Source organism: Lepidochelys olivacea (assembly GCF_965140295.1).
Source record: "Lepidochelys olivacea isolate rLepOli2 genome assembly, chromosome: 15".
Taxonomy (NCBI): Eukaryota; Metazoa; Chordata; order Testudines; family Cheloniidae; genus Lepidochelys; species Lepidochelys olivacea.
Window position 1 is genome coordinate 14,810,464 of NC_140425.1, and position 12,323 is coordinate 14,822,786.

Below are 12,323 nucleotides of genomic sequence, written 5' to 3' on the forward strand. Positions count from 1 at the left end.
GGCCTGGGACCTCTGGACCCTCCCCCTCTTTGCGCCCCAGCAGACCATCACTATAGGCTACAACTTGCCGAAAGTCAAACAGTGAGTCAGTGGCAGAGCTGAGAATAGACACCCCAACACACTCCAGTTTCCTGTCTTATGCCCTATCCAGCAGGCCAGTGTTTCTCAAGCTGGGGAGCATGTATGGGGTCTTCTCCACATGCACCTCTGTACAGATTCCAGTGACATTCACAGCCTGGATGCTGACCTGATCCTTGAAGGGATGGAGCAGGAGCTGTGATGATTAGTGGAAAGGGTGATGTAAATACCTAGATAGGGAAATAGAGACTGTACTCTCTTCAAGGAGCCTATTCACCCGCACAATGCCTCTTGGATCTCCTGTTGGGACAGCTGAGCTCTGTTCCTTTAAGAAACAATAATGGCTTTAACTTTTCTGTTCCTCCGCTTATCAGTCTGCAAAAGAGGGACTCGAATACCTCCTTCCCTGGAGTGTCCTGAGGCTTAATTCACTAGTGCCTGTAATGTGCTCTGAGACCCTTGAATGAAAGGTTCTAGGGAAGGAGAAGCATTTGCGCAAAAGCAGGGTAGATCTCTTGGTCTCTTCCTAAACAAAAGTATCTGCAACCCAAGTTGAAGAAGCTGCTTTTCTATTAGCTGGTAGTAATAACAGCACGTGTATTCTCTTTACAGAGCAGCGTGGGGGTGAGACAGAAAAGGTAGTTTCCTGGTTATGGGTTTATATTGAAACTCAGGAAACCTGGATTCAATTCCTTTCTCTGCCACAGATGCCCTGAAGGATCTTGGGCAAGACACTCAGGGCTTGGTTTTTCAGAGGGTCTGAGCACCCACTGACTTTAATTGTTCTCAATGGGAGCTGCTGGGTGCCGAGCACTAGGAAAATGCAGTCCTACTTTGAAGATTACATATAAAAGGCACCTCCTTACTTAGCCGGCCTGCCCTGTGTGTGGTCAGTCGCCTCTGCCAGCTTTAGTGACAAAACTAATTTTTTAAAATGATTTTTACTACTGCAGAGTCAACACAGCTACGAGACAGAGTACTGGACTCTAGTCCCTGTGCATCAACACCACTGCTTGCTAAGTTCAGTCATAGTAAGATCTGTGCAAACCCACTGACAGCAAGGGAATTGCCTGGATGTCACTGAAAGCAGAATCTGAGGACAAGGACGTTTGCACCACCACAGGGGGCCTGATTTGGCCTGTAAAACTTTTACTCCTGGTAACAATGCAGGACAAGAAAAATCCTGTTCTCAGATCTCTGGCTGAGTTTGGTGGGAAATCAGTCAGAAAGACAACCTCTCTTTCCTTGCAAGCTTTGCAGTCTGATACGGCGTCGCTGAGACACAAACATGCCCCCACCATGCCATTTTTGCTGTCATTTTTCAGAGTGGAACTGCACATTGAGCCACAGACAAGGACAAGAACAATGAAGTACAGAGCTGTCAGCTTTGACTGACACATAATGAGTCTTGCTTTGGAGCCTGATCCTACAGGACATTACAACAGCCTGCAGCCCTATATTGACGTAAAAGTTTAACCAGTAAACTGATGAGCTTGATGCTTATCGGTTTCTATTAACAATTAAACTCCACTGGGGTCCCAGCTGTTGGCTGGCGCCTGGGGCTCTGTTACTGCCTGTTCATCTAAGCATGCTCAGTACATCGGCTGAAGCCACTGCCCTTCACCCTGCCCTTATTACCCGTAAGATTCTGTGGACTGCTTTTGACAGGGGTTAAAAAGTGGCAAAGGGGGGTGAATCAGAGCAGGGGGGTGGCCAGGGTCTGAGCAGGGGGTGGAAATTTACTGGTCAGGGGAGTCAAGCAGCTGGAGGCAGCATTAGGAGAGGGGCTAAATGGCAAAATCGAGGATGAGGGGGGGAGGAGGCAGAGTTAAACCCAGGGTGAGGCGCTGGCAGAGGGTGTCGGAGGGCAAAACCCAACACAGGCAGGGGCAGAGGGGGTAGCAGTTAGCCCAGTGGGACTGAGACACTAGTGCTTGGCAAAATAGTTGGTTGTGAGGCAAGAGGCTTTTTTATTTGAGCAAAGTGGCTTTTTTGTATTGTCACATGAACTGAGCATGCTCAGTAACATCTGCTGAAGCCACTGCCCTTCACCCTGCTCTTATTAGCCATAAAAATCTGCTAACTACTATTTACAGGGGTTAAAAAGGGGCAAAGGGGGCAAATCGGAGCAGGGGGATGGCCAGGGTCTGAGCAGGGGGTGGAAACTGACTGGTCAGGAGGGTCAAGCAGCTGGAGGCAGCATTAGGAGAGGGGCTAAATGGCAAAATCGAGGATGGGGGGGGGGGAGGCAGAGTTAAACCCAGGAGTGAAGCGCTGGCAGAGGGTGTCAGAGGGCAAAACCCAGCACAGGCAAGGGCAGAGGGGGCAGCAGTTACCCCAGTGGGATTAAGACACCAGTGTTTGCAAGGGGCTTTTTTATTTCCCCCTCTCCCACAGACAACACCTCTCAGCATGGGCTTAGCAGGGCTGGGTTCTTAAAGGCACAGGCATCCCAACGCCTAGTCAATGCAGCTCCTCTTTGTCTGATCTAACCTACTGAGGCTATGTCTACACTACAAAGTTCAGAGCGCTGCTGTGAGTGCCAGTGCTCCTGGTAATCCCCCGCAACGAGGGGATTAGTGCTGACCACTGGGAGCCAAGCCTGTCCACTAATTTTATATGTATCCCATACATCAGTGGTTCCCAAACTTTAACAGCCTGTGAACGCCTTTCACTAAATTGTGAAATCCTACAAACCCCCCTCCTAAAAATGAATATTTCCAGGGATTTAAGTTTAAATTTCCTCCGCACTCTGCAATCCGTGGGGCTCCTGCTGCTGGACCCCGTTGACTGCCCTGGTCAACTGAGCTACTCTGAGCTCAGGCTGCAGGTCCTGCTGACCGCCGGGGCTCAGCTGCCAGCCCGAACTGCCCGGCCCCACTCTTCCTGGGGCTCGGGTTGCCAGCTCCGCGTGGAGCGCTGGGTTTCAGGCTGCTGGCTCCCCCGCTGACGGGGGCAGGGCTTGGGCTGCCAGCCCCAACTGCCCTGCCCTGCTCTCCCTGGGGCTTGGGCTGTCTGCCCTGCAACTGGGTCCCATCTGCTGCCTCCAAAGCCCGGGGTCCTCTGCCTGCCATGAGTGAAATTTTTCTGGCAAACCCCGGTTTGGGAACCACTGCCATACATAAACGTATACATAATGTTTACACCTTTTTTTCTAAACCCATTAACCTGCCTGGCCCTCCTCACTGTCTGCCACCTCAACAGAATCATAGAGCTTGCATGGCTCTGCACTATTGTCATGAGCGTTTGCACCCAAAGGTGCCTGCTCCTTTACCATTTGCAGATCAGCAAACATACATGTGGGGTGTGACATTATACTCTACATTCTTTATGAAAATATGCTTATGATATGGATATGACATAGCTAAAATATACTTTATGCCAGATGGCTGATGTGGGGTAGCTTCATCACATTGCAGTGTTACAGGTAGCACACCCCTACAGTTCGCAGTTTCGTACACATGTATGTGTGTGTGAAAATGTTATCTGTAGGACCAGGCTACCTGCAGCAACGACAGGTCCTACTTTGCTAAAAAAGGTATTTCAAGCAGTCTCACATGTAAAACCAACCTTGAACAGTGTAACAAGCCTACAAGTGGTAGATATGGTATATCTTGCCTTTAGTAAGGCTTTTGATACTGTCTCCCATGACCTTCTTATAAACAAACTATGGAAATGAAACCTAGATGGAGCTAAAATAAGATGGACATAACGAGTAGGGTCACCAGGGATCAGTTCAGGATATGTTTCTATTCAAAAGCTTAATGACTGAGATAATGGCATACAGAGTACACTTATAAAGCTTGTGAAAATTTAAGGTCTAGAAAACATGACCTACGAGGGAAGACTGAAACATGATAACAGTTTTCAAGTATGTACAAATAAAGTAGCATCTTTTTACTGCACCAAGCTGTCTGAAAGGAAAACAGTCCAATTCCAATCCTTACCTACTTGGAGAGAGCTTGTACATTGATCTAACAAGTCTTGTTTGATATTTTCTGGAGCTGTTTCACGAGCGTTAATCACCACAACCTCTCCTGGAAATAAGAAGGGAAAACACATAATAATCTCTTCCCAGTGTCTGGTACGTTTCATTCATCACAGTTAGAGGAGCAGAAAGCAAAGTGCTGGAGTTTATGCTTTTTTGTGGAAACTAGTGAGGGTTGGAGTCCCACTGGATCATGCACTGTGGAGTCCATGAAGTCCATCACCAAACCGGCCAAGCTCTCATGTTATGTTTATGAACTCTGCAGCAGGGCGCTTTCCTTCTGCAGAGTTTACGTCTTCCTAACATTTTAAGAACAGTACATCTCATACTGCTGGTCCCTTTGACTCTTTGTTTGATCTGAAAGTGAGATCATGATCCAGGATATACAGATGGGTTAATTCTGGCTCTATTGATCTTAAAAACTGCTGTGGCCCTTTTATGGTACTTCAGTGGTGCAAAGAGGCACACAGTTGGCTTAACCAGTTAACCAGGAATTCTCATCTCTACATCGCTCCTGCACCTGCTGCAGGGGGTCTGGTTGCAAACTGCAGTCAAGTGGCCATTCATTGGCGTATTGCAGAGGTGGGCAAACGTGTCCTGGAGTGTCCTGCCTGGCCCTTGAGCTCCCGGCTGGGGAGGCTAGCCCCTGGCCCCTCCCCTGCTGTCCCCCCTCCCCTGCAGCCTCAGCTTGCCGTCCCACCAGTGCTCTGGGTGGCGGGGCTGCACGCTCCTGCCGGGCAGCGTGGCGGAGTGGCTGGCTCCGGCTGGGCAGTGCGGTTGCCAGTCCTGGTGCTCTGAGCCGCATGGTAAGGGGGTGGGGAGCGGGGGAGTTTGATAAGGGGCAAGGGGTCCCAGGGGGCAGTCAGGGGACAGGGAGCAGGAGGCAGCTGGATAGGCGTGGGAGTCCCGGGGGACCTGTCAGGGGTCCGGGATGTGGATAGGGGTCGGGGCAGTCAGGGGACAGGGAGCAGGGGGAGTTGGATGGGGGTGGGGTTCCAGGGGGGCGGTTAGGGGCAGAGAGTCCTGGGAGGGGGTGGTCAGGGGATCAAGGAGCAGAGGGGGTTGGATGGGTCGGGGATTCTGAGGGGGGCAGTCAGGGGTGGGAAGTGGGAGGGGGCAGATAGGGGGTGGGGGCCAGGCTGTTTGGGAAGGCACAGCCTTCCCTACCCAGCCCTCCATACAGTTTCGGAACCCTGATGTGACCCTCAGGCCAAAAAGTTTGCCCATTCCTGGTGTATTGGAACCAGCATGGAACCTTCTCCATCAGACTCCACGGCACCTTTCCTCACAGGAGGGCACTAGACTTTGAGAAGGATGCATTTCAAAGGTTCACTGGACTATAAAAGAGGGGGGCAAAGAACCCCAACTTATCTTTCACTTTGAAAGACAAAGGACCTGAGCACCTTGGACTTTGTGGGAGATCCTGACCAAGGGGTCAGTCAGCTGTCTTGCTGGGAGGAAGCATAAGAAGCTCACCTTGAAACAAGACTGTAGCTTGGTTAAATCTTAGTCCTTAGAAAGCATTTTTCACTTTTATTTGCTCATAACCATTTCTGATTTTATCCCTTACACCTGAGCTCACTTAAAATCCTCTCTTTTCATCAATAAACTTATTTTCCATCTAAACCAATCCGGTGCTGTGTTTGAATTGAAGTAATCATGAACTCTAGTTAAAGTAACAGACTGCTGAGGTTTTGTCTCTTTAAGGGAGCAATTGACTGTATTACTTCCCTAAATGTACCAACAGAGGGCTGGACATTTCAGGGCAGACAGTTTGGGGGAAATTCGGGAGTAGGGGTGGCTTGGCTAATAGTAACCAAGGCTGCTGGAGACCAGGGAGTGGCTGTGGTATAAAAAGCAGGCTGCTGGAGTTGCTGAACCAGGGTGGCTTTTATCACACGGATACTCAGTGCAGGCTTGTATCCTGGCTGGGAGCACCCAGACAGGAAGCTACAGCAGCAGAGCATTTTAAGGCACTCAGAGTTATACAACAAATGGTAACACAACCTCATACTGGTGTGGGTTGCACCCCAAAATGTGACAACCATGCCCTCTCTTATTCTCCTCTGTCCATACAAGTCCCTGAAACCATCTAATACTCCATATTCATCTGCCACTATCAGAAAGACACTCCATTTTCCCAGTGCAAGTCAGAGAGCAACACAACCTTAGACATGGAGCACCATATACATGCTTACAGACTGGCTATTGATAATCCTTGTACCTGAGGCAGGCTAAGAGGCAGGGCAGTGTGCAGATTATATTATTATGCAACAATAGACCACACTACTGTAATTCATATCTGCAACAGAGAGTGCTTAAGTCCCTTTCATGTGGCAACGACTGGGATTCTCCCACCAGTAAAGGGGGAAAAAAGTGAGGTGAAACAGTAGACTTTAGGAGGGTGTTGGAACCACAAATGAATGTTGCATTTTGGGATGGCAGCTGGAGTACTGTCTATACCATATCAGTATGTGTATGCCCACACAGCCACTGCCAGTACACTGGCAGAGGGTTACGATGTTCTGAACAGGAGAATAACTATGTCAGCAACAGTGGAGTTTGGTTGGTAGGAGACAACACACCAGGCTGTGCTGAGAAAAAGGAAAGTTTTGACAGCACAGCTTTCTAATGTAGGTCAGTACTGCATATTTCCAGACTTTGTTACTTAGCTGGCTTGTTTGCTTTAAACTACAGTATTATTCTTACTGCTAATGACTATAGGCTACGTTGGCTGGGATAAGCTCAGGCACTGTAAATACACTGAAGCAGGAACATAACAAAACTTTGAGTTCTAAAAGCCAAACAAACAGACAAGTCTTATGTCAGGGCCTGAAAGTGGCTAGACTTGAGCATAGCTAGATTGCCAAAGGGAGTAAATTGCAAAATTAGAAGGCCTGAGTCTCCGCAAAAAGAAAAGGAGTACTTGTGGCACCTTAAAAAGAAAAGGAGTACTTGTGGCACCTTAGAGACTAACCAATTTATTTGAGCATGAGCTTTCGTGAGCTACAGCTCACTTCATCGGATGCATACCGTGGAAACTGCAGCAGACTTTATATATACACAGAGAATATGAAACAAGAGTGCTGGGTCATCCTTTAGGATAGGTTGTAGATCCTTAATAATGCATTGGAGGGGTTTTAGTTGGGGGCTGAAGGTGACGGCTAGTGGCGTTCTGTTATTTTCTTTGTTAGGCCTGTCCTGTAGTAGGTAACTTCTGGGAACTCTTCTGGCTCTATCAATCTGTTTCTTTACTTCTGCAGGTGGGTATTGTAGTTGTAAGAAAGCTTGACAGAGATCTTGTAGGTGTTTGTCTCTGTCTGAGGGGTTGGAGCAAATGCGGTTGTATCGCAGAGCTTGGCTGTAGACGATGGATCGTGTGGTGTGGTCAGGGTGAAAGCTGGAGGCATGCAGGTAGGAATAGCGGTCAGTAGGTTTCCGGTATAGGGTGGTGTTTATGTGACCATTGTTTATTAGCACTGTAGTGTCCAGGAAGTGGATCTCTTGTGTGGACTGGACCAGGCTGAGGTTGGTGGTGGGATGGAAATTGTTGAAATCATGGTGGAATTCCTCAAGGGCTTCTTTTCCATGGGTCCAGATGATGAAGATGTCATCAATATAGCGCAAGTAGAGTAGGGGCTTTAGGGGACGAGAGCTGAGGAAGTGTTGCTCTAAATCAGCCATAAAAATGTTGGCATACTGTGGGGCCATGCGGGTACCCATAGCAGTGCCGCTGATCTGAAGGTATACATTGTCCCCAAATGTAAAATAGTTATGGGTAAGGACAAAGTCACAAAGTTCAGCCACCAGGTTAGCCGTGACATTATCGGGGATAGTGTTCTTGACGGCTTGTAGTCCATCTTTGTGTGCAATGTTGGTGTAGAGGGCTTCTACATCCATAGTGGCCAGGATGGTGTTATCAGGAAGATCACCGATGGATTGAAGTTTCCTCAGGAAGTCAGTGGTGTCTCGAAGGTAGCTGGGAGTGCTGGTAGCGTAGGGCCTGAGGAGGGAGTCTACATAGCCAGACAATCCTGCTGTCAGGGTGCCAATGCCTGAGATGATGGGGCGCCCAGGATTTCCAGGTTTATGGATTTTGGGTAGTAGATAGAATATCCCAGGTCGGGGTTCCAGGGGTGTGTCTGTGCGGATTTGATCTTGTGCTTTTTCAGGAAGTTTCTTGAGCAAATGCTGTAGTTGCTTTTGGTAACTCTCAGTGGGATCATAGGGTAATGGCTTGTAGAAACTCGTGTTGGAGAGCTGCCGAGCAGCCTCTTGTTCATATTCCGACCTATTCATGATGACGACAGCACCTCCTTTGTCAGCCTTTTTGATTATGATGTCAGAGTTGTTTCTGAGGCTGTGGATGGCATTGCGTTCCGCAAGGCTGAGGTTATGGGGCAAGTGATGCTGCTTTTCCACAATTTCAGCCCGTGCACGTCGGCGGAAGCACTCTATGTAGAAGTCCAGTCTGCTGTTTCGACCTTCAGGAGGTGTCCACCTAGAATCCCTCTTTCTGTAGTGTTGGTAGGGAGACCTCTGTGGATTAGTATGCTGTTCAGAGGTATTTTGGAAATATTCCTTGAGTCGGAGACGTCGAAAATAGGATTCTAGGTCACCACAGAACTGTATCATGTTCGTGGGGGTGGAGGGGCAGAAGGAGAGGCCCCCAGATAGAACAGCTGCTTCTGCTGGGCTGAGAGTATAGTTGGATTGGTTAACAATATTGCTAGGTGGGTTGAGGGAACCATTGCTGTGGCCCCTAGTAGCATGTAGTAGTTTAGAAAGTTTAGTGTCCTTTTTCTTTTGTAGAGAAGCAAAGTGTGCGTTGTAAATGGCTTGTCTAGTTTTAGTAAAATCCAGCCACGAGGAAGCTTGTGTGGAAGGTTGGTTTTTTATGAGAGTATCCATTTTTGAGAGCTCATTCTTAATCTTTCCCTGTTTGCTGTAGAGGATGTTGATCAGGTGATTCCGCAGTTTCTTTGAGAGCGTGTGGCACAAGCTGTCAGCATAGTCTGTATGGTATGTAGATTGTAATGGATTTTTTACCTTCAGTCCTTTTGGTACGATGTCCATCTGTTTGCATTTGGAAAGGAAGATGATGTCTGTCTGTATCTGTACAAGTTTTTTCATGCAGTTGATAGATTTCCACTCCATACGGCTAAATGCAGTGCCTTGCATAATGACAGGTTTCAGAGTAACAGCCGTGTTAGTCTGTATTCGCAAAAAGAAAAGGAGGACTTGTGGCACCTTAGAGACTAACCAATTTATTTGAGCATGAGCTTTCGTGAGCTACAGCTCACTTCATCGGATGCATACCGTGGAAACTGCAGCAGACTTTATATATACACAGAGAATATGAAACAATACCTCCTCCCACCCCACTGTCCTGCTGGTAATAGCTTATCTAAAGTGATCATCAGGTGGGCCATTTCCAGCACAAATCCAGGTTTTCTCACCCTCCACCCCCCACACAAATTCACTCTCCTGCTGGTGATAGCCCATCCAAAGTGACAACTCTTTACACAATGTGCATGATAATCAAGTTGGGCTATTTCCTGCACAAATCCAGGTTTTCTCACATCCCCCCCACCCCCATACACACACAAACTCACTCTCCTGCTGGTAATAGCTCATCCAAACTGACCACTCTCCAAGTTTAAATCCAAGTTAAACCAGAACATCTGGGGGGGGGGGGGGGGGGGAGGAAAAAACAAGAGGAAACAGGCTACCTTGCATAATGACTTAGCCACTCCCAGTCTCTATTTAAGCCTAAATTAATAGTATCCAATTTGCAAATGAATTCCAATTCAGCAGTTTCTCGCTGGAGTCTGGATTTGAAGTTTTTTTGTTTTAAGATAGCGACCTTCATGTCTGTGATTGCGTGACCAGAGAGATTGAAGTGTTCTCCGACTGGTTTATGAATGTTATAATTCTTGACATCTGATTTGTGTCCATTTATTCTTTTACGTAGAGACTGTCCAGTTTGACCAATTGGAATTCATTTGCAAATTGGATACTATTAATTTAGGCTTAAATAGAGACTGGGAGTGGCTAAGTCATTATGCAAGGTAGCCTGTTTCCTCTTGTTTCCCCCCCCCCCCAGATGTTCTGGTTTAACTTGGATTTAAACTTGGAGAGTGGTCAGTTTGGATGAGCTATTACCAGCAGGAGAGTGAGTTTGTGTGTGTATGGGGGTAGGGGGGATGTGAGAAAACCTGGATTTGTGCAGGAAATAGCCCAACTTGATTGTCATGCACATTGTGTAAAGAGTTGTCACTTTGGATGGGCTATCACCAGCAGGAGAGTGAATTTGTGTGGGGGGGTGGAGGGTGAGAAAACCTGGATTTGTGCTGGAAATGGCCCACCTGATGATCACTTTAGATAAGCTATTACCAGCAGGACAGTGGGGTGGGAGGAGGTATTGTTTCATATTCTCTGTGTATATATAAAGTCTGCTGCAGTTTCCACGGTATGCATCTGATGAAGTGAGCTGTAGCTCACGAAAGCTCATGCTCAAATAAATTGGTTAGTCTCTAAGGTGCCACAAGTACTCCTTTTCTTTTTGCGAATATAGACTAACGCGGCTGCTACTCTGAAATCTGAGTCTCCACAGTCTGTTTCTTTGTGGAGTCCCTAACACCCACACAAAGTACTGTTCTGATCTGGCAGCCTTTTGCACAGGCATATGGTAAAGGACACAAGGTGTAAACTTGCCATGAAGCAATTGGTCCAAGGTCTCACCAGACATGGAGAGTCATATCCATCCCTCAGCACAGTCACAACAGGGATGAATATGGCCCAGAGTATTTACACTTAGATTCTCATAACAAATGCGTCCCTTCTGATCTCATCTGCATTGGCTGAGCATAAGGTGAGCACCAGCCCTTCAGTTAACTGGGATTCAGGCCATTCTGGGTTTGCTCTAATGCCTGCCTAAAGTTCAGACATGGTTGAGTTTTTCACCTTAACTCCAACATTCCCTCACCTCCACGAGATTGCTTTTTGAATTACTGCGATACCCTACTCACACTGTTGTGAGTTAATGGATGTCTGTTTACAGCCATCGCTCTACGGGAACAGATAAGTAGGTCTGGGAATACAATACCATTCTAACCAGGGAGTGCAGCTTTCATTGAAAAATGCTTCGCCTGAACTTCCAGGACATTGGCTTGTGCAAGGCCACTGAATGAGCATGCTGGTGAATAGACTCTAAACGCTATGGGAGAATTACCTGAGAACGGACAGGCCCTCACCATACCTGTGGTTGCATTATAGATGGTAAAGATGACACCTCCTCCCAGACCCATACTCTGGGGGTTCAAAACTGACGTGCAGACCAGAGCAGCAATAGTAGCATCCACAGCTGAACCTTTACGTTGTAGGATGTCCCTGTATGAGAAAGGAAGAGAAAATATTGTGAAAGGCCAGGCAGCACAGAACTGAGCGGGCTCATGGAAGATCCTGCCTGCTTGTAATGCAAATGATATTCAGGTGGTAAGTTGGGAGAAGTCAATAGTTACGTGGACTGAAGCAGCTGGGGTGATTTCACAAAACTGGGGGAAATGAGTTACAGTGGTGGGAAAGGAAACTGGACAGAGAAGAGAGAACCTCTGAAAAAAGAGGTAGCAATTCTGTGTGAGGATCTAAAAGCTGCACAAGGAAATGACACAGCTAGACCATGCCTACCAGCCAGAAGACTTATTTAGGCTGAGCTGAAGGATGAAAATAGAGAACAATTATCGGAAATTTCTATGGCTTTTTAAGCCATAGCAACAAGGCAGGTCAGGAAATGATCATACAAAGAGGAAGAAAGCTACTGAAAACCAGTAGCCCCCCCCAGGAGAGCACAGCACACTCTATAATGCAGAGACGAAGTCTTAACAAATGTCTTAAGTAATGTAAGTGATTTGTGGCTAGTTCAACTGCACTACTTTCCAGCTTCTACGACAATTAGACAAGGCACCATTTGGTCATGTGGGGGGAAAGGGAGAAATATGAGTTACAGGTGGGTGGGAAACAAGCCCCTGGATCTGAACACCAACTCTGTGGAAATTCAGGGCCGGATTCTTTGCTCATTAACAGCGGTGTAACCCCACTGGTTTAAGTGAAGCTACTCCAGACTTACACCAGAGTGAATGAGCTCAGTCAGGGCACTGGATGCCAATCTAGGCTTCATTTCAAGCTCCTTCCAGTATGCAGTCCTCACTATGGAGTGATGACCAGTGCCTCCAAAGCAATGGCTGGATCCACAACT

At 47.5% G+C, this 12,323-nt stretch overlaps 1 protein-coding gene across 3 annotated transcripts in view; it reads right to left on the reverse strand.

Annotated features, from left to right (window-relative positions):
* GGT5 (gamma-glutamyltransferase 5) overlaps positions 1 to 12,323 on the reverse strand; it is a 68,592-nt gene that overhangs the window by 12,950 nt on the left and 43,319 nt on the right. For all 3 annotated transcript variants that reach the window (XM_084648668.1, XM_084648669.1, XM_084648667.1), the window contains 2 exons: positions 11,328 to 11,458; positions 4,026 to 4,115 (listed from right to left, as the gene is read on the reverse strand). In XM_084648668.1, coding sequence (XP_084504794.1) covers positions 4,026 to 4,115; positions 11,328 to 11,376 — 139 coding nt within the window. In that variant the 5' untranslated portion in view covers positions 11,377 to 11,458. The remainder of the gene's footprint in view (positions 1 to 4,025; positions 4,116 to 11,327; positions 11,459 to 12,323) is intronic.